The sequence below is a fragment of the Melospiza georgiana genome, chromosome 4 (assembly GCF_028018845.1).
Source record: "Melospiza georgiana isolate bMelGeo1 chromosome 4, bMelGeo1.pri, whole genome shotgun sequence".
NCBI lineage: Eukaryota > Metazoa > Chordata > Aves > Passeriformes > Passerellidae > Melospiza > Melospiza georgiana.
The window spans coordinates 42,783,603-42,805,829 of record NC_080433.1 but is presented as its reverse complement, the minus strand read 5'-3'; the positions used below and the strand labels follow the sequence as shown (position 1 = coordinate 42,805,829).

Below are 22,227 nucleotides of genomic sequence, written 5' to 3'. Positions count from 1 at the left end.
AAATAAAAACTAAATATTTGGGAATATTTAATCGTTTTCTGTTTAAGCAAGGGTATTTACTCTTTACAAATATGAATAGCTGACAGCCTTCAAATATGAGAATATCGGGTACCTCATGAAGTCCTATTTAGAAGATGGTCAGATAATCATCTTACCTCTTTTTAAGGAACTAAGCCAGTAGAACAGGTCTGTGCCAGCTTTTTCTCCATAGATCAAAGTGGCACTCAGTAAATCATGACTGGCTATATTTAGGTTAATTTTCACTATCAAATACATGTAGTCCTAATTATATAGTACGACAGATTTTTCCAAACACAAATAAATGTCGTACCTCCCAGGTCAAGGAGCCAGCTCTGCCCAAAGCATGGTTCCACCTGGCCCAGTGCCATTGCTGTGGGGAGGATGCAGAAGGATTGCTGGGGCAGCAGGCGCTGGCCAGGCAGCCTGAGGTGCCTCCCACGCGCAGCCTGCTGCTGGTGCGGGCGGGCGCTGCTCCATATGGCCGGTGGGGCAGAGCCAGCAGCGCCCCTGCAGCAGCGCCCGCTCCTTCTGCTTCACACACATATGGGCCTGCCTTCAAAGCAGACCCTGACCCACGGGGTGAGCTCCCAGAATAGGCTCCCAGCTCTGAAATCAGCTTCATCTTTTTTCAGTCTATAAACACTGGCTTTAGGGCTTTATGAAACATTAAAAACAGATTGATTTGTGAGCTTAACAGCTCCAACTTAAATGAATGTACTCATATTTTACAATGAACACCTGCAGCATTTTCTGTATTTTTCTGTTGCACCAGATTAAGTTGGTATTTTGGTACCCAAACAATTCAGCAAATGCTTAAGCTGAACGTGATGACCTCATGTCATAGAGCTCCTAAAGAAAGAAAGCCTTTTGAATAACCCAACGAAGACCATTTAAAAGCTGGATAACAAGCAAGGGAGTAATCAAGCAAGTCAGAGCATTGCATGCTGAACCCAGCAGGGTTTTTTTCATTGTGTGCATCAGTGTGGCCCACTGCTGGTATGTGAGGCCAACATTCTTAGAGCAGTAATGGCAAAGTAGATTTCACAATGACCAAAGCCTGTCGCAGCCACTGGAAACCCAGGCGCAACATGCTCTTTAAATTAATTCATGGAGAGAAAGCAGATGCTGAATGAATGAAATATTGCTTTTCCTTCTGAGAGACTGTGATAGAGAACATGTTACAATTGCAGGCTTGTCTGCTTTGTGATAGGGAACCAGATGGAAATTTTTAAAGGCTTTTGTTTTCTCTTGGGATAAAAATTGGCCAGATCAGAATTATGGTGTTCTTGAATGGGAAAGATAATGATAAGAGGTGTACCACCATTAGTGGAAAAGCAGTCATTTCTAGTTGTGGAGGAGAAATTGCCTTTCCAATAAATTCATTGTTGGACATGGCACAGAACATTCTTGCTACAAAATCTTACTGTTTTCTTTTTCCAGCTCACCAGGCATTGCACAAGCCTGAGGACTGGGCATCATTCAAACATTAAAACAATATTTGCTTCACCGTTCCAAAAGAAATGATGGAGGGGCAGGTGCGGATGGAAATCAGGATAGGAGCATGCACCATGCAGTGAACAAACTTACAGGCTGCAGTCAGTGTTTTGTTTTGCTTCGCAATGTCTCTCCTTCTTGCTTAATGGTAACTTGTTTCCTTAAAAGTGAGGCTGTAGGCCACCCCATAAACAGAAGGAACCCTAAAACCTCTGTTAGTGAAAGCATTTCTTTATATATAGAAGTGAAAGACACTTTGCATTTTAAATGATTTGCAACATAAACTAGTCATTAACAAGACGTGACTCAGTCATGACTGTGGCCTCTGCCTCTCAGTGCAGAGGCAAGGCAGTACACTTGCTCCCCCAGCAGCTTTGTTGCATGAATCTCCTACCACTTTCCTGAAGCTTCTGCACATGTGGAGTCTGGAGACAACCAGCAGGGCAGCTGCCCTTGCAGACTCTCTCATTTTCTACATAGAGTTTGGGGAGGAATTCAAGTAAAGTTGTTTAAAGCCCCAGAATCTCTTTTGTTTTTCATGCTTGTTAGTAGTGGGGCAAGCCTAGTGACAAGGTGCAGGGGTTTTGGTGGACCTGAGCTGAAAGCAAGGGATGTTTGCAGTGTCAGGATGCAGTGGCACCAGAGAGAGGCTTTTGCCAGCTAGGGGAATGAGAGGGAGAAAAAACCCAGGAGGTGTAGAAAGCCACTACAGGGTGTGGAGTTTCAAAAGAACTGAAAATTAGGCATTTTCTTTAACATCTCAGAAGAAAAGAGGAGGCTGCAAAACCACTCTCAATAACATTATGGAAGTGAAGATGCAACCAGCAGATTGAACAGTGGATCTCAAATTGCTGTAATTTAGGTCTTTTTGTTGTAAGAGCTACTGCAGAGTAGTGGTTCTGATTTCAATAGACACAGATGTATCACCTTGAAATCTTTGTGCTGGATTAACTCTTTCTTGGTACATTCCTACACCTGTTTACATATAAGCCTATTTTTCAGATACTTACGTGCATTTGAGAGGATGTAGATGTTTTACTGTTGTGTGTTTCTGCATATGTAATGCAGAAATGAAGAAACTGCTCAAGTAAAATTCATGGTCAGCTCAAATTAGAAAAGATAAATCCAGTCTCCAGCACAATGTAATTATGCATTTCCATGTTTCATACTTCACAGAAAAAAAACATTTAAAATATCATGAAGTTTAAGAAAATGGCAGAGAAGGCAAGGTTTACATTCCTCAGCATCTAAATCCAATCTTTCTGGTTACGGTTTATTAGTTGCAAAGGCTTGATGAAAAAACTTGCTTATAATTAAAAACTTTTTATTTTTTTATTAAAAAACCAAAATATAGCTGCTTCTTTTAATTGGTTGTAGCAATGCAATAGTAAGATTCAATACAGTGTGATGCAGTATGATATAAATTGAGGGTTGTAGTAGTATTCCATTAAATATTGATCTTTGAGAGAATCTCAATACAAAATTAAAATCCCTGTGGGGTGTTTCAAGTACTTTGAAGCAAACCAATTCTTCTTCCTCTTTGGAATTCAGCAGCTAAATCAAACATGAGAAGCTTTGGTGCTTCTTTTGACTCAGCTTCTTCCTGAAGCATTAGCCTCTAGTTTGAAAGCAAATTTCTCTCTTAACAGTAAAAACTATTATTTACAGACTGCTTTAGAGATAATAATTTGTCCTTTTTTTTCCTCCACCCAGTGCCACAAACTTGTCCATATAAAAGCACTATTTCTTTCTCAGTGTTTTTTCTTAGTGATTCAGTGTTTCTGAGTCAAGGTCAAGAAGAATCATGTAGCTCCTCAGCTGATGTCAGTAAGGTGCAATGTTTTCCATCTCTCATGGAAATAGCTTTCACTTTTCCAGTAGGTTTCTCATAACCTGTGGAGAGAGTTTCTTAAGCATACAGTGTTTCCTGCCTGCACTTCAGAAGTCCCTTGCAAGAGAGATGTTAGCTTCCCATTATATTTTCTGGAGTCACAGTAAGAACTTTTTTTCACATTGAGCTACCCACAGCTCTGTCATCTGGACTGAACTGCTTTGCAGAAGAGAATGTAGTTTTCCCAGAGAAAGTATGGATATATAGCTATTGATGGACTGTTTACAAATTCCTCTGACTTGAAAATTAGCAAATAATGTTCTGTTTGCCTTCTCACTTTCCTCCCTGGAGAATGGCCATAGGATATTTCCTCTCAGAGAAAATCCAGGTCAAAAGCAAGTGGAAAAACAGAAAGGCCAGTATTTGTCCCAGAAACAATAATATACTGGAGCTGGATATCACACTTTTATCATGGAGTCCTCTTTTAGGACCATACAGGGATGATTCAGAGCAGTGGATCTTGGAGTTAACATCCCACTCTGACTTCCTCTTTTTTCCTGTTGTTTCCAGGCTCAAATAAATCTGGTTGCTTCAGATGGATTGAGTCACATCTTTTTTTATGACCACAAAACCCTAAGCTTATTTTTATTACCAAAAGCAAGAGTGTTTGGCATAATCATGTCACTCCATATCCTGAAAATCACATGTATGGTCTGCCAGAGAGCCCATCAGTTTTCAAGTGTCACACTTCTTGTGTACCAACAAAAATGTTGTGCTACAGTCAGGGAACTTACTAAGAGCTCAGTGATAAAATGTCTTAAACCAAATTTCATTTCAGGCAGTTCAGCCCTTCCAAATAGAAATGATTTAGTTTAAAAAATACTATTCTTCCAGTCTCACAGGTGATTCTGTCTATCACTGGCCTTTCCCCCCAGTCTCATCCAGGTAAAATGTTATTTATGTTTCTAGTAGAGTCCATCCTTCACTAGCATTCAGATATTTACATGAGACCCAGCTCCTCAGCTCACAAAAATCAAAGCTGTTGGTTTCATTTGAGCTATGCCAACAGAATTTCTAGCTAATTTCAAAAGTAGAGAAACAATTACTCAGTATCATACAGTTTGGAGTCTGACCTTTTTTATTTAGATGTGGCTTTTGGAGAAGAACATTTTCTATTTCAGAGATGAATCTTCTTTCCAAATCCACGCAGTGTTGCGTGGCCCTCACTGTATTCAAGGCTGAGTGAGAATGTGAATGCTTTCATGTTTCTTCTGTCCCTAACCACTATAGCTGTGTACATAGCTACTCTCTAGCCTTGCTACCTTTTCAGAGCTCCAGCAGCAACCTATTGTTAAGAAATGCTGAAGGTTTCCTACAACGCAAAAAACCACAATTGCAGAAAAATAACATTGCAACAAAGAACACATTCTGGCACTTTGTGCAAGCAGAAACTTCATACAGAAAGAACTTTCATTCAGATAGGGCTCTTACAGACCAAGTACTCTGTTTACTGTAACATGCAAATAATTCTGGATGAATGCTCAGTATTGATTCTTTATTTTCACATTCTCAACTTTACTTTCACATTTTCCACAATTTTTCACTATTTGCCTCATCACTTCTGTCTATTTTTCCCTTCTTATCTAGGAAAGAATCTGCCCAGAATAAGATCTACATAGTTAATTGTTGTTCATATGGTTTAATAATTGTATGAATTACCTTTTACACAGTGAAAATACTTCTGCTTTCTGGTACAGGAAAAAAAATTACATCATTTAGTATTTTAATTATGTATAAAATCTAAGATAAATGCCGTGTCCTTTAAAAAATTGGTTATATGCAATAGACAAAGCTCGCAAGCAGTACTGTATTTCTTTGTTTTTGTATTTCTTTCTAAGCAAACTAAAATCAACTTGCAATCAATTTGGTTCAGCCAAGCTTTATTGCGAGAATGAATAAAAAGGAAATTGGTCTCGGGAGGGAGGGAAAAGGAGGAACATGCATTTGCTAATGGCATGGTGGAAACTTTGCTTCCATATTCATTCTAAAAAACATGAAAAATGTTTGGCATATGATTGTAGAAAGGGCTCATCCACAGCACATGCTCTTTATCACAGTAGTCCTACAGAAATGTGTTGCCAAATGCAAACAATGCACAGCATGTACAACCAGGTGTGATATTGCCAAGATTCTTAAGTTGAATGAATGCGTGACTTGGCTTATTTAATAGCATGTTTGCCTCCTTGTGCCTCTTTAAGAGCCAGTCTGAGCCCAGAAGAACTATCTCTTCACATCAAGATGATATTTTGTTTCTACTTGCAGGTTTTATAACAATCCTTGCTTGTTATAGTCCAAGGAGCTTTCTTCCTACTTCCATTGCTTGCTTGCTGATTTATAACATCTTATTGAGCAACTCAGAAAGTAGAGATATATATGAAAACTGCATATTTGAATTTCTGCTGTTTTGCTTGCTTTTAATGGCTCTAAAATAGATTTGAGGATCATGTCTATTTTAAACTGCTATTTAACGGTTTGCCTCATTTATGAATATTACATTTCTTCTTTCCAGGCTCTTAAGGATGATGATGCTGAGACTGGGCTGACTGATGGGGAAGAGAAGGAAGAAGCCAAGGAAGTCGAGAAGCTAGGAAAAATACAATATTCTTTGGATTATGACTTCCAGAACAATCAGGTTTGAAACAACCAACCTGTAATATTTCATTTCTGTGTGTGCAAGTAGAGAATGAAGTAATGCATTTAGTTAAAGGAGATATTTCCAAAATCCTTACTACTTGCATGGACTGAAGGGAGAAAATAAGACAGAAAATTAATTACAGAGGTACTACTAAATTGGTATTGCAGTATTGAATGCACTTGGACTTTATATTAAACCTTTAATCAAAAACTCAATGTCCAGTTTTATCTAATGATTAATAATAAATTAAAACATCACCAACCAATGTCAGTCCACATAAATTATGGAGTTTGCATGCAGTCACTAAAATGTAGTTTCAGCCTTCAAGTATTTAAAATGTAAGCAAACACAAATGGAAGGAAAAATAGAGGGAGCTAAAGGTAAGTTGATTCACTGGGTCTTTTAGAAGGTTGATGAGATTGCTTTCTCTCACTGCATCAAATGTGTGCTTTGCTGTAATAACTAGCTGCATCAGGTTCTGTTGCTCTCCATGAAAGTACACTTCCCAAAATTCTAGTCTGGAATAAAAGTTCAAATAAAAAGGTCTGTACCCAAAAAACCACAGGACGGTTGGACAAGAATTTAAGGACTGATACTCCTTCAGTACTCTGCTCTGAAGCTGGTAACACTAAACTTTGGCATACTAAAGTTTTCAGAATTAGTACACACATTACTACTGTAATGTGTAGTCTTAGAATTGACCAGCTTAACAGGTCTGGCCACATGCTGAACATATTTTATTCCCTTACCCAGCCTCTTTGCCAGGGATCAGTTTTGTCAAATAAACCATTTCAGAGCCTCACATTAAAATTCACTGTGTTTAATTTTGGCCCAAAGCACACCAACTCATCTGAGTTCTTCACTACTACTGTGTATCTTTCAGTAAACTTGAGAACAAATATCCTGCATTTAATTTTTTGACAATAGCAGTCAAAATCACATCATTCTTTCCTGTTTAGGGAGAGAAATGACTACTGAAGGTAAATCCCAGGTAATTCCTATTCATCACCTGAACTGCCTTCCATAGGTACTTGTGATAAATTCCACATTCATAGTCTTTATTTGATGCTGTTCATAGAGCATGGTGGTCCTACTTGTTGCAAGGCAAAGACAATAAGAGAAATTAAGAAAAAATTCTCTATTAGCAGGAAGGTATTTATACACAGCTATGACCTGGCGTAATAAATAGTATTTTCCTTTATTTCAACAATCTTCTGACTACCAATGGTTGTTTTATAATGCAGGAGCTAAAAAGAGTTCTGAAGCCTTTCAAGAAACTGTTGCTAAAGGAGCTTTTCCTCAACTCGCAGAGCAAATTGCCTGGCCATGTGATAAGTCACACTGATCCCCCTTTAAATCAGTATGAAATCAGTATGAAGTGTAGACCCTTCAGAAGAAGAAGATTTAATGAGGGGGAAAGGAAACACTGCAAATGTGTTCTGAAAAATGGATTTCAGTTTTCTTAGACTATGAAAACAAATTTTCTGTGTGAATTTTATTAAAGGGTATGTAGATTTTATCAGCCATATTTTACAAAGGAAAATAGGATGGAAGAGCTACAAATCTGTACGTCTGTATTTAATTAAGATAATAAATTATCTGAGTTATGGATTTCTGTTTTGTTGTGCTGCTCTGAACTATGTAGCAGCGTAAAATTTCAAAGGATAGATGATGTAAAAGAGTAGGAGAGTGGATTCATTTATGTTAGTATAGTGCAATGGCATGAAACTACAGTCCCAAAATTTGGCTAATATATTGCATAGGGTTAAGAAGGCAAGATGACCAATTAACTCATCAGAGCACTGTGCCTCAGTTTTAGAGAGAGAAATTGTAAAGGGGAATTGAATTGCTTTTCCACTGTGTTAACTAAAAATCGTAGACTTGTTTTTCACTCTTTGATGTGTAGATCCTGAGCCTATTCATTTATTTATAAACTGATGCATCTAGAATAAAAGTGGGACACAAAAGAATCATTTCATACAGCAAAAGGAAAATGTTTCATGGAGCTTAAGAGTCCAATCCATGAGAAAGCATGCAGGCCATACGTGAATTTAAAACTGTCCAACTTTTAAGTCCAACTTTGAAGAGTCTCTTAGAAGCCAAAAGTTTCTTTCACAGATTAACTGCATTGTTCTATATTCCAGTTGATAGAGTTCCTGTTTCCAATTTTAAACAATTCATCCATGAGAGAAGCAAATATATTGTGATTGAAGCACTGAATTAGAAGAAAATATTCTCAGATTTCATTCCCAGTTCCTAATATCTTCAGAATGACCTTGAAGAAACACTTCAATGTTTACTTTAGTTTTACATCTATGAAACAAGATTAAAATTATTTTCTTTTTCTCAGCTGCATTATGCTGATAAGGCCTCATGCAGTCAGGACTGTCTAGATTACATGACATAACATGGCATAACATAACATAGCATAAGCCTTGATTTATAACACAAAAAACAGCCAAGATGTTGACAAGTTCCATCTGTGCTTCAGTCTTATCTTTGAAGTGTATAAGAGATTTAAAAATACAATTTTTCTGTTTTGCAATGAGATTAAAAATTGTTATTAGGATTTAGTTACCACAGGTTCATTTTCTTGAGATATTTTTTGAAAATGCTATCCTTAGTTTACTGCCTGGGCCCATTCATGTACATAGCAAGAGAATGTAAATATAAGGAAGACTGCAAATTTCATTTGTTTTCAGTAAAGCTTTGCCTGAGAATTTGCATTTGATTTTATCACCTTTTGTGTTTGGCTGGGGGAAGGTTACATGTTGGGGGTTTAGAATACAAATTTTGTAGTCAAAATTAGACATTCTTGATTGTTTAATAATGTGATTTCTATTCATGGTGCGCAGCAGAGAAAAATAATGCACAAGAGGAGAGAGCAATTGAAAGTTATTTGATTGCAGTCTTTAAAAGGATGAAGTCTGTATTTAGCTGTAATCAGCTGCCCTTTGAAAACCTCTTTTCTGCTTTAAAACAGGCTTTGTACAGTCTGCATCTGCCATAATTGGTTTTCTAAAGTCAATAGTGTTGCTTCATTTGCCTTCCTTGAAGGGGGGGTGGCAGGGAGAAGCGAGGGACGTATAGTTTCTCCTAGACCAGAAATAGAGTCTGCATATGCATTCCTCTGTTACAGTATTTCTATAGATATCTATTTGAAATTTCATTCTGCTGTTTTTTACTCTCTTTTCAGCTTCTGGTTGGAATTATTCAAGCAGCTGAGCTGCCTGCATTAGATATGGGTGGTACATCTGATCCCTATGTGAAAGTCTTCCTGCTGCCTGATAAGAAGAAGAAATATGAGACAAAAGTCCACAGAAAGACCCTTAACCCTGTTTTCAATGAGCAATTTACATTCAAGGTAGTTTTTTTATAATTATTGATACTTCTTAATTTAGCCACTTTGTATCTCATGCTTGTCTATGAATTTAGATGTCTTAGCTAATTGATAACTGCAGCAAAATTATTTTTCATGTGGTAGAAAGCCATGATACTCAATCTTGCTATATAATACAGGGTCAGAAAGGTTTGAAAGGCACAGTTTGTTATCCTTACAGATGGCAATCTGATCCATGTTTTATGGCTGGATAAAGCATACAAGAAATTCAGAAAACAGTGACACATCAACAAATGTCATGTAAATTTCACTAGACCAATGTTCTCCTTAAATATCTGGTTTGTGAAATTCAGGATAACATTCCCTGAAATATAAATTAAAACTCAAGGGATGTAAATGGGTGAAGGACAATATGGCAGATTAATCTTGATGGACTTCATCACAGCAGTTATTTGCCATGCTACTTTATGTATGAAAATACATCCTTTCTCAGGTTTAATAAAATATGAATTAAATAAATGTAGGTAAGCCTTACATTGCAGTATTTACATTGTTCCAGTGGTATCCATTAATAGTGTTTTTCTAAAACTATGGCTAATTTCAAACCCCAGTTAAATAGAATAAAGGAATAGTGTAGAGCGTGTTTCACAGGGCTTCGCCTTATATACATTCCTCTGCTGTTACTTCAGGCCTTTCTCTTTGTGCCCAATCTTATAATGACAGCTACAGAATGAAAACAGGAACAGTGAAAGACTCAGGCTATGAAATCATTCAATGAGAAAGATATCCCTCTAGGCCACAACTACTACTGCATATATAAGCTTATTTTTTCCTTGAAGATGTTCATAAAAGTAATCTTTTGTGGGGAGTTATTTCTTTCTTGAGCTTTCCTAAGAGAGCATTTAAAAGAAAACCGAGTTCTAAATTACATATTCCCATGCAGCTCACTAAGGCAAAGAAAGAACAAATAATGCTGTCATCTAAGATGAAGACACAAGTTATAAATCAGATCAGCCACTTCTGGACTATAATGTCCACTTGTTGTAAGTCACATCTTCAATATTTAAATTTTATGCTCCAGAAAATAGTTTGTTTTCCATGCCAGACCTGACAGAGTGTTTAGGTGCATCTCAATATGGTACTGATCATCCCCTGTGGTCTGTGGTCTGTACTTGAGAGAAAACCAGCAGAGCATGCCAAGTACTGTCGTTGTTCTGAGGACTCCAGTGACCATTTAACTGGAACTGCAGCCATAATAACAACTTCTGTGGGAGCTGTTGACAGTGTCTCATTTACTTGTGCTCTGCTCCTGTGACCCACTTCAGGTGGTGCACAGCTCCTGCTGGCATCCTTCCCATCTCTGGCAGTGCTGCCCACCAGGCAGCCCAGCCTGTGCTGTTGCCTTCTCACAGAGCACAGCTGCCTGCCTTCCTCCCAAAATACAGCTAATGGGAATGAGTTGACTTGTGTTCCTGCTGTATTGCATGTTGAGCCCTGAACCTTAGTCCTTCCCTCTTCCATTTCTTTTTCCCAGACATCCATGGTGCTGTTCCAGGGTGCAAGTGTTTGTCAGACTGCAGCTGTCTAGGTTGTGTACCCACACTGCAAGTGCCAAAAGGAACCGAGAAATCCTGCACCACACCGGCCTGGCAGAGGGAGGTGTTCCTCCTCAGATCCAGAGTGGGAACAGGGTTCAGGTCTAGAGGAGTGACACATCTATGCCTGAAAAACACTCCTGTATACCTGTCCTTTTACCAAGGTCTCACTTGCTTTACATCAAGAGACTGATTATGTCTGAGCAGGAGAGGAAGCAGCCCTTCATGAGAGCTGAGGCCATCCTTGATAGTCCAGAACAAAGCTGGAGACTGAGGCCAATTAGAAGTAACAAATGAAGGAAACGTTTAGAAAGGGAGGTAGCTAAAATGAGCTTTGCTGAGATCAAGTACAGAAAAGTAAATAATGATGAATGTAGTCTTTGTATTCCAAGTGACCAAAATCCATTAAGTGGTATTGTGAACTAACAGAGAAATAAACTTTAGAACATTTTTCTTCTCCTGTTTTCCAGGCTGTGTAAAAATAAAACTAACATTATTTAGAATTTTTCCCTTCACAAACCTTTGCCCTTTCTAGGTTTTTAGAAGCTACAGATAATTTAGAGAATGGAAAATAGATTTTGCTGTAGTACTTACTAAGTTACACAACCCTGTACCACTGAAACTATTTGACTCAATAGTGGAAGCTAGATCTGGTTGTCAACTTGATAAGCTTATTCTAAATGTTATATAAGAAGTTATGTAAAGGGAAAATTACTACTTATTAGTTAGTATTTTAATAAGCAAGTGGAAGCTGAGCAGTAACAAAAGACAACAGTCCTAGGGTTTAAGGCAAGAACGTAGAGGTTAACAAGGCCAGTGGTAATGCCACCCTTTCACTTTCCAATTAATTAAGTATTTACTTCTGAATCCCATGGAAACCATTTATACTTGTAGGATATATTCAGATTGACCAAGTGTTCATACAAATCCAAACAATTCCTAAATCAGACCTTTTCAGACACAAACTCAGGTGTAGCTTACCTGAACTGCATGTCTCCATCCCAATATTAAAATTGTGACTCGTGAACATCCAAACCACAGCATCTGTCTGAACCACATGAGAAAATCTGGAGAATTAGTCAGAACTTGGCCTTCTGCCACCACAATTTCTAGTTACACATTGTGACTTAAACAGCACCCTAATGTCTAACATGGGAAAGGTATAGTATTGAAAAATATGCCTTGGTAAGTAATAGGTATTGGTACTGTAAGAGACACATCCAGTGTCTAATTACTCTGTTTCATATATAGTAAGCCAGTTCTGTTTTTTCATGAGTCTGGGAGCTAGCCATCTCTGAGTGATGACAGGTGATTTATTGAGGAAAAAACACCATTGTGTGAAAAGTTCATGTGTCTTCAGTGCAAGTAATTTGGCTTCTTGTTTCAGTTTCATCACCCACAAAATGATTTGAAGTAGAATGAGAAAAACCCAGGAGTGATGAGTGAGCTGCCACATTGCTCTATTGAGTGCCAGAGCCTTGTCTCAAGAAATACTGCATCTGGTGACTCTGAAACAAATACACCTCATAATTTTCTCTGCAGTTCAATTTACCTGAGATGACAGCTGATAAACCAAAGAAATAGATTTGCATTGTAGTGGACCAATCTTTATTGTCTCAGATGCAGAGTTTGTCATTTCCTTGTCTTTGCAGGTGCCATACTCTGAGCTGGGTGGAAAAACTTTAGTGATGGCAGTTTATGACTTTGATCGTTTCTCCAAACATGATATCATTGGGGAATATAAAGTTGCAATGAACACAGTGGACTTCGGTCATGTCACTGAGGAGTGGAGGGACTTGCAAAGTGCAGAGAAAGAAGAGGTAAGAAAAATCACTTCTTTTTCCTCCCAGAACACATTTTACCTCACCTATAGAAACAGAAAAACCAGCAATATTTTTTTTTTTTGCTGAGACGGTTCCCATCTGTTATCAGCAGTCCTCAGATTTACTTTGCCTGATAAATTTTTGATAAGCATCTTTTCCAATACTTACTGAATACGACATTCTCCTCTGCTAATTCAGTCAATCTTTTTGATACTCTATGCAACCTATTAAAAATGTTTTCATGAGTTTGACATTTTCTTGAATTGCTGCATTTTGGGTACATAGAATTTGCATTTGATTATAAGTGGTGTGCATTTAGGTTTCTTGGTGATTCTCGAGGGTTTGCATCTCAAGATATCTTATTGTGCATGATGATAATGATAGGGTTTCACTGAAATACCTTACAGTTCTATTGAACTGCTATTCAATAATATCCTTTGATTAGAATTATGAATTTTACAAAAACCTTGGAATGGCATCTTACTCAAATATTTATTACCTTTTTTATTTTCCTCTCATTGTCAACATCCCTTGGATTCATTATTTATAAGGTATAGTGCTACATGTACACATGACACTTCTTGGAAATATTTCATCATCAGATTGTGCATCCTATGAGCTTGTTCATACTGATACATCCAACTTTTTGCTTATTGTAATACTATTTTTTCCTCATTTTTACATTATTTTTTCTTTTGATTTATAGACAGTACTTGCCCACTCAGAGTGCATAGCATGCTTTAATTCTCTGGTGAGAGGAGAAGTAATCATGAGTCTGAGTTTCTCATCATCTAATTCAGCTAATAAAGTGCTTTGGATTCAAATCTTAGTTTCTGTAATTAAAGGGACAATCTCTGAATGAAATCTTTCCTTCTCACAAGTGATGAAAACCTGAGTATTGATTTAGACTAAAAGTGGTGAAAACAGCACCATATGCAGAACCATGCAGCCTTCTCAGGTTTTCAGAAATGGTAGATTTCAGTCTTCCTTTTTGAGTGTTTGTTTTAAAGACTCTATTCAGATGGCTTTTTTCAACTGCTTATGGATTTGAAAGCCACAGCTACATTAAGAGTATTCTGCATGGCAGTGTTTCATAGTGGCAGTATTTGCAGGGCTCTCTTTCTGCAGGTGACATCAGTGCCCTGGTATATCGGGCATTTTTCTTCCACTCTTAAATATGAAAATTAAAAAAAAGGAAAAGAAAGTTTTCAGTTCAAGGGCCCTGTTGTTTTAAGCATCCAGCATACTAAAAAGCTGAAAATGTGAAATTGGGGTGTATTAATCCTTCCAAATTTTATTAAGCAACAAACTGGTCTTTTATTACAGTACTATCTGTGCTTTCAAAGTGTTTCATGCTTTTCTGTTTCAAAACACATAAAATAAGCCAAACTATGCAAAAAGGCATTGTCACTTTGCCTTTGTAGTATAACATTAGGCTTTTAGAACATAAACAATGATATCTCTATATGCAGCTTACAGATAACATGCTACAGATTAGTGTGGGGTTTCATCTGCCTTATTGCATAGAAAGTTGCTTCTTAAGTGTTCTAGCTAAGATCCACAGTAAGACCTGATGCAGTCACTTGGTTGCTGTCATAGAATTCATACCCTGCTAATACAATAGGATTAAAACCTTGCTTGAAACGGATATTGAGTGTGTGAGCTACTTCCAGAAATGCATTCTGAGTTGTAAAATACTATTTATTAAAACAGAAGGAGATAATTAAAATAAATAATTCTGGAAGTATTTGGATATTGGAAGAGTATTGCAAGATCTTTGAATAGTTTGCTGTAGAGATGAAATCTAGGTTTCCCTCATCTTTCTTCAAATTTCAGGTACTGTTTATGCAGAAGAACCACTGTTATTTTTATACTTTTTCAATGGAACCTTTTTGAAGTTTCCACCAAAGCATGGCCATTTTATTTATAAGAAGCTAGGCAATATATGGGATGTGAAAGCATCATGAAAAACTATGCTTAGACCAACTCCTTAAATATTTTTTCATACTACAGGAGGTCTCGTGTTTTATTTTTGCATCTCAATGCTCAAGCATGCAAGGTATCCAGTCAATATGGAAAAATATCACAACTTGGGGTATAAATATCACAACTTGGGGTGTATGGGGACATTTTAATCCTAATTTTCTATATACTATGTGTAGCTAGTTTGTAAGAACTCATAAGCTCACTGTACACCTAAAAAGTGATTCTACAAAAAACACTCATTAGACAAGTTTATTTAATCCAAACTTAATTCTACTCTATTATGGAACCTCTACTTCTGCCATATATATGATGAGACAGATTCAAATAATTGCTTAGCCCAATTTGGAAGAGAAATCTCTACTGAGAACCAGGAGAGGTGCATCTGTCAGAAGTTTGGGATCTGTGTTTCACATGAAATGTCATGCATATTCCATATTTGATTCAAGTACCTTACCATCTTTGATGTTCTAGTCCCTGCTCCACAGAAAAGATTCCAAGCAAATTCTTGTGTATTTTAAGTGGTGATAAGTAGGGATGGGTGAGACCATATCTGCATACAGGGATTGTCACCTGACCCAGCAGATTTTGCAGAATTCATGGCAGATACAGCTGCAACCAAGAAGTACCCTGGTTTCAGAATTAGCAAAAACAGCACTGAGTATATGAAGGCTAACATGATTTACCTATATCATAGACACAGCTTTGACTCTTGGTAGTGATCATGAATATGATATGGTGGTCTGGCTTACTAAAATAACAAATTAAAACCTGAGCAACTGTATTTAATCCAAAAATGTATGACAAATGTAATTCTATTGCTAACAAAATATCTTTTACTGACTATTATACATATTATAATTGTGTAATGAATTTGCCCTTGAAAAGCACATCTGCAGGAGATTTGCAATATTTGAAGAATGACAGACTTTATTTCCTTTCTTGCCCTTATGACACTTAGGCAAGTTTGTCAGTTCTCAGCAATCTAGTGCTAACTATAATTCTAAATATGAAATTAAGTATAAGTTTGAAATTAAGTATAAGTTGCCAAAGTATCCTTAATGTTTTAATTGTGACCCCTAGACAAGATGTATACCAAAGTGAACCAGTGGCAGTTGTCACTAGTCACTTGAAAAGAACTATCTAGGTGGCATCAGTCAAAGTGAATATAAACAGTTTTAGTTTATGTCAAATTCAGTTGATGCGCATCACAGAATTACAACTTAATTACCACTTCAATCATAGGAGGCAAAACAATTTTGCAAGCAGTTGCTCTTCTTTTTGTTCATAAAGCTCCACTGTACATTCTGTCCTTTTTTTAAAATGGGCTTAAAATTGAAGACAGAGGGTGAAGGTTTAATGAAATAATGTAAGCTCTATCTCTCACAGCCCAGTCACTTGAATGGCATCTCTCTGACACTGCATTCTCTTCTGGGAAAGGTCTTATTAATATATTTATGTCGGTGAAGTACTTTGAAGGTACAAGCCTTTGTGTGAGCATTTGTTATGACTGTGAGAGGGCTTTGGGAATGTGCAATGACTGCTAAATATTGAGGAGGCTGCTACTAATGAGCTGCATACCTTGAATCCTTTTTCCTTGTCTGCTTTTAGATCTGCTGTCCCTGTGTCTAGTAGTCCTTCAGTCTCATTTGACTGAGTGTGGGAGGGAGGAGTGGTAGATGCTGAAAGGTTATTCACTTTTACCAAGTCTGACATATAATGGTTTGGGCACCGAGTGTTAAAAAGCAGATCGCAGGAGTTTGCTCCTCTCTGTCATCTACCAGATGTCATTGCTATTAACTTTATCTGAGTACACACTGCATCCAATATCTGTTATCGCTCCAGTACAGAAGGCCAGACAGACCTCTTCTTTGCTCACAGCGGTGTGAATCATACTGAGAGTCATCTTCTGAATACTTCAGCTGATTTCCCTCCAGACATTTTGTTATATTGGCACTTAAATTGAAAGCTGGTTGTAGCAAACATGCCAAGAAATTTTAGGGAATATAAGGAAGAGCAGAAACAATTCTTTCCCTTGAAAGCAGTGGAGATGCAGAGACTTACATCATAAGGAGAAGGATCTTTGTTGACCTGACAGTGTCTACCACCAAGAGTTCTGCAGATCTTTCACAACTTCTGCAGAGCCATGACATGAGACTCTCTGCATTATCTGATCAGGCATCCACCATGGTTAGGTTACATGATGGATGCATACTCATAGCACAGGGTGATGATGGGTTTATTTTATACAAGGCTTCTGAGTGGGAGGTCTGCTGGAAAACACCACACTCCTGTGGGATGCACAACCGCAGCAGGAGAGATGCATGGTGCTGCCTTGGAAAGGGGTGAGAAGGAGGTGTTCTTCAGGTGGAAAGAGTAGTTCTCTGAACCTTGACTGTGCTGTTCATGAGGATTGTTCTTTCCTGCCTTATCCAAAAGTAAAAAGTGAAGGAAGGAGGTGGAAAAGTGGGCCTGAAACGTGTATTTAGTACCTTGGTGTACTTCATAGAAGTTAGAGACTGTGACAAAGTTACTGAGCCTCCCAACTCACTGACTCTGGAACTGAAACTTGCAGAGATATAAGAGGAAAGGACATTTTTACAAAAGTCACTGTCAAATTACAGCAGCAAATCACTGTTATTTTCTGTTATAGTTGCATGAGCAATGGACAGATGATCTAATAGGCCTTTCCCATCACTGGTAATAACACTTAGTTCTTTTACAGCTTTTCAGATAGCACAGTGCTTTGCGAAGGAAAGTATCATTATCCCTATGGAGATGCTGTCAGAGTGTCAGACAGATTTTAAAATGTGAGATTTCCTTTATTTAGCTGCATGTTATGTTGGAACACTATGTTTTCTTCATGGTGTTTACATCTTCTCAAGTTCACTTCTTCTTACTCCCAAAACTTTAAAATGTTAAATCTAAGAAGGTTTTAGTTTTCAGGTTTTGTGAAGAGTTTATGTAGTAAACAGAGATTGTTGAATGCCTGTTCAACATTGTAAGTGCAGCATCTGTCCTGCCAAGGAACTGAATTTCCTGCTGAGACAGGGAACAAAACAGAGGTTTAGAAGTTTGAGAATAAGCAAGCCTGCTTTAAAATTCTTCAGCAGTTAATCAGTTGTTTTTCATCTTGAAATTGAAGATGCTAAAGTGACTTTAAAACAATATGATTCAAGTGGAGCTGTAAGGGTACTGTTTTCAGTTAATTAGAATTATGCATTTCTTTTCTCACCTTTCATACTCAAAGTGCTGGCAATCCCACTATATACCTTTGTTGAGTATTCTCTTTTTAACTCCCTCTCTGGAAGAGATGCCTTGGGAGGTCACTTTCTTATGTTATAATAAAAATAATGTAATTGGCTTACTTGAAATCAAAAGGAACCTTGTCTCGATTCATCTCAAACTGTCTGGCTTTACAGATATTGAATTCAAATACAGAAGACAGTATAAGAGGAACAAGCTGAGTGATAGTGTTAAATCCAGGCTCTTCTGGGGCCTTTCTGTTCCTGGACAGTATTCATTCTGAGATCAGAAAAACATGTATTGCTTATTTGCCAAAACCATTCTTATTACCATTTTCCTTCCGTGTGTGGGAGGGCATCCTGAGGTTAAACTGTGCTGAAATAGTAGATCCTACACTTGGTGCTAAGCATCTAATGACCCATAATACACAAAAAAATAATAATGTTTGTTTCAGACAAAGTACATTGCTAAGAACCTTGTAGAAAATCACAAAACCGAAGGAAGGAATAGTGGGAAATTCTCAGCCTTCATATATTAATATTACTGTGTGGGATTTTATTGCTCAAGCAGAAGATATTTTGAAGTTCAAAGACACGGCCACATTCAATGGCAATTGGACAGCAGTGTTCTGAAATTGTGTTTTTATAGAGTTTTGAGAAAATGCTGAAAGGGATCAAACTCATCTGAAGCTAGAGTATGAGGAGATATTTTGGATGGAAACTGCAGAAGGAATTCTAGAAAATACAGATTTAATTCTGGAGTACCCCCAAGTATAAAGCTCTGTAATCTGGGAGAGACTGCAAATGGGTCTGTGGGACCAGCTGATGAGTGTGAAAGGGCCACAAAACGTGCTATATCTGGAATTGTTCAGCATTGTTCTCCAACTAGACTTTTATGTACTTACTTATTTTTCTGACTACCAGCATCAGTGAATGCATAATCCAGGGGCAGAAATGGCCTCACTGGGATTCCAGGCAGAAGCTTTGCAGTAGTCCAGGCTAATACCTTATTTCCCTTTCTCCCCTACGTTTCCAAACCAACAGTGACAAAAATCATTATCTGATTGCTGTACAAGCCAGGATCAGGAGCTAAGGGAAGCTGTAAAACAGCTGTATAAAAATACAGTGTCATTAGAAGGACCTTCAGAACAGAGAGCAGCATTTTTACAGTCACGAAAGAAGAGCAGGTCTCACAAAGATGACAACAGCATTTTCACTAGAAGGTTGAGGAGGGGATGTATGCTGCTCCAATCTCTTTGTTTGTTGTGCTCACTCCATGTAGAGCTAGAAGATTTTGGTTTCCAGAAGCATCAGAGAAAGATGTATTTTTGAAAAGGGGAGACAAAGGTTTAGGAATACTGGACCAAAAAGAAAGGGATTAGCCATTTTCTTTTTTTTTTTTTCCTCTATCACCTTTTAAACACTGATTTAAACTATGTCAGAGATTACCATAGTAACCACTTAACCTCTTTCCAGAGCTTGTTGTGTTTCATTTTAGTTTAACAATGAGCTTAAACTGGTATCTGAAGCACTTTACATTGTACTTGTGGCAGGAATTAGCACAAAATAATTTAATCACAGTTAGAATCTGGAATATATGTTCAGTTCAGAGGTATTAGACTTTTAATTAGTTTATGCTGTTGTTTCAAGAGGTAGAGTACATGAATTTAGGAAGTATACCAAGTCTTATTTCTAGGCTAAATGGAAAACAGACAGAGATAATTCAGTCCTACAGTTTCCTGTTGTGTTGTATCATATAAGTCAGCCTTCTACCAAAGGCCCAAGAAATCACTCACAGTGACAGATGTGTTGTTACTGTGTTACAGGTAACACAGTAGGGTAAATTTTGTGCACCTGCACTTTGCTCCTCTTCCTTTTCTGTGGCCTTCTGCAGCTTACTTTGTGGTTGTCACCATCATAACTAGAGAAGCATTAGGGGTTGCCTGGCTGGCTTACTCACTAGAGGCATGGAGGGCTACTCTAGTTGTTTTGTCCCTTTTCAGAGTATGATTTTTTTCTGTATAGGGCTAAAGTATGATCACTGCAACAGAATTACTACTGCTGTGTCATTAAAGCAGAACACAAATCACTTTGAGCTACCATCATTGGTGCACAGATGAAATCTACTTCTGTTATTGTTTTGGATCCCGATATGTTCTCTGTGTGCTTCTTGCTGGCCTAAAGCTTGAGTAAAACATGTATCTGAAACTGAATCCAGTGACATGGAGGTCAAGATCTTTTCCTTGTCAATTATGTCTGCAATCACAATTACAGAAATAATGTCAGAGATAGAGGCTTCCTAACTAGCAGTGAGAGAGTTGAAAGTGGTGTTACTGCTGCTTGGTCAGCCACATGTGTTTGCCCACAACAGAATGGAATTGGGAGGTACTGCAGCATCCACTGACACTGATAAAGGCAGCTTCATTTGAGAACTCTTCTCTTTGCCTTTCTCCTCTTGTGGCTGACCTTGAGTTCAAATGTCTTCTTCTTAGCCAAGGAGCTTGCCATAAAATTCTGACTCAAGTCATTCCCTGTACAATTACCCTTATGTGGGGTTTACAGCTTGCTTTTGATGCCACTGGTAAAGAACATGGCACTGCAGCTTCTCAGTGCTGTGGCTGGCACCTGAGCTTCCCATCACATGCTTCATATTAGGTGCTACTTAAATTATTTTTGGTTGTCTGGAATCCAGTTATTTTACCCCTGTTCTTCCATATCTTCTTCAGTAACTGTGAAAATTAACAGGAGGATCTCTTGTTAATGAGTGGAGCCTCAGCAGCTCATTTTTGTGGGAGTGCCCTGAGGTCTGCAGCTGACATCCCTGTTCAGTTAATGCCCAGCACAGATTTAGGAGTGGATTATGCTAAAAGTGGTTTTACTCACTCAGATTTGCACATTAATTATCAGGACAAACATTAATTTTTCTGTGATTTTTTTAGAGCAGACAAGTTTTCTATGACATGTGGGTCATTTATATTAGAAAACATTTTCTTTCTCCAAAAAGCCTCCTATTTCAAAAAAACCTTTGTTTTCTTTAGAAATAGTGCTAGTTCTTTTCAATTGATTAAGGCATTTCTGTAAATTAGGTGGTATGTGCCCTAAATCTGGAGGACTCCTAGGCCTTCAAGGAACATTTCAAAGCATGTCCTGTAATTGAACTAAGTCTAGGAAACAGGCAGCATCCTGGAGCTAATAGTGTTCTCCCAGTGCCAGTTTGGGAGGAAAGTGGCACAAGGAAACCCCCTTACAAGCTTGAAAGTTAGACCTTGCTTGTTTTTGGAACAAGGAGCTAGAAACTATATGATTTTCAGCCCTCAGCAGTGTTTGTTATAGGCAGCTTTGCACCTCCACTGGAAAACTCTTAGAGGGCCTTTAAAACCAGAGTTTGAAAGTTTCAGATTTTAAGACAGAAGTAGGTGAAGAAAATAACACATCCTTTTATAGTTTTGGCAATACTCTATCGCTCTTTAAAATGTGTACTTTATTTCTTACTTGAATGTTACTGGATTTTACTCTGTTGCTGATTCATGTTATGCCCTTCTTCAGTAGATTCAAGCAATTTAATACATGATGCTTGCTCTTCTCTACATTACTTACTCACAGTAATCATGTCCAATCCTCTTTTCAAAAAGCTGCTGAAATTATTCTTATATGTTTTTCAAAATCAGGTTTCCATTTTTCCAATAAGAGTCATGACTTTTTACCTTCTTTGTCGTTTTCAGCATCTAAAAAAAATTTATGTACACAAGAGCTGTGTGCCGGATCCTTTATTTCTTTGGCAAGCAGACCAAGTCACAGCCTCTTCTGATCATGTCTACTATTGATTGTTTTGCACAGCATTGCACTAGCAGTTCATGATCTGTAGCTTATGACCCTGAATCCTCAGCAGGAGGTATTGCATTGTAAGATACCTTTCCTGATTGAGAAGGTACTTACAAAAAGTCTGGAGTTCTCTGTCTTAGACTGTAGAAAATTTGCTTTTGGCTGTATGAAAATGTCCTCTTTGTACCTGGTTGCAGATAATTGATTAAGAACTTTCTTTTTGACCGATCTGTTGCATTACTATTTACTGTTATATCACCTGCCTTCTTTGTAAAAAAAACTTTTCCCCACTTACAAAAAACAGCAGCAGACCTTGAATGGAAAAAAGAAAAAAAAATATGCATGCTTCCTTCATCACGCAAATTTCCAATCTTACCA

General features: G+C 37.7%; 1 protein-coding gene across 4 annotated transcripts in view; it reads left to right on the top strand.

Annotated features, from left to right (window-relative positions):
- SYT1 (synaptotagmin 1) overlaps positions 1–22,227 on the top strand; it is a 333,690-nt gene that overhangs the window by 251,264 nt on the left and 60,199 nt on the right. For 3 of the 4 annotated variants that reach the window (XM_058022088.1, XM_058022086.1, XM_058022089.1), the window contains 3 exons: positions 5,916–6,038; positions 9,238–9,405; positions 12,629–12,796. In XM_058022088.1, coding sequence (XP_057878071.1) covers positions 5,916–6,038; positions 9,238–9,405; positions 12,629–12,796 — 459 coding nt within the window. The remainder of the gene's footprint in view (positions 1–5,915; positions 6,039–9,237; positions 9,406–12,628; positions 12,797–22,227) is intronic. The other variant, XM_058022090.1, reaches the window with a different exon arrangement.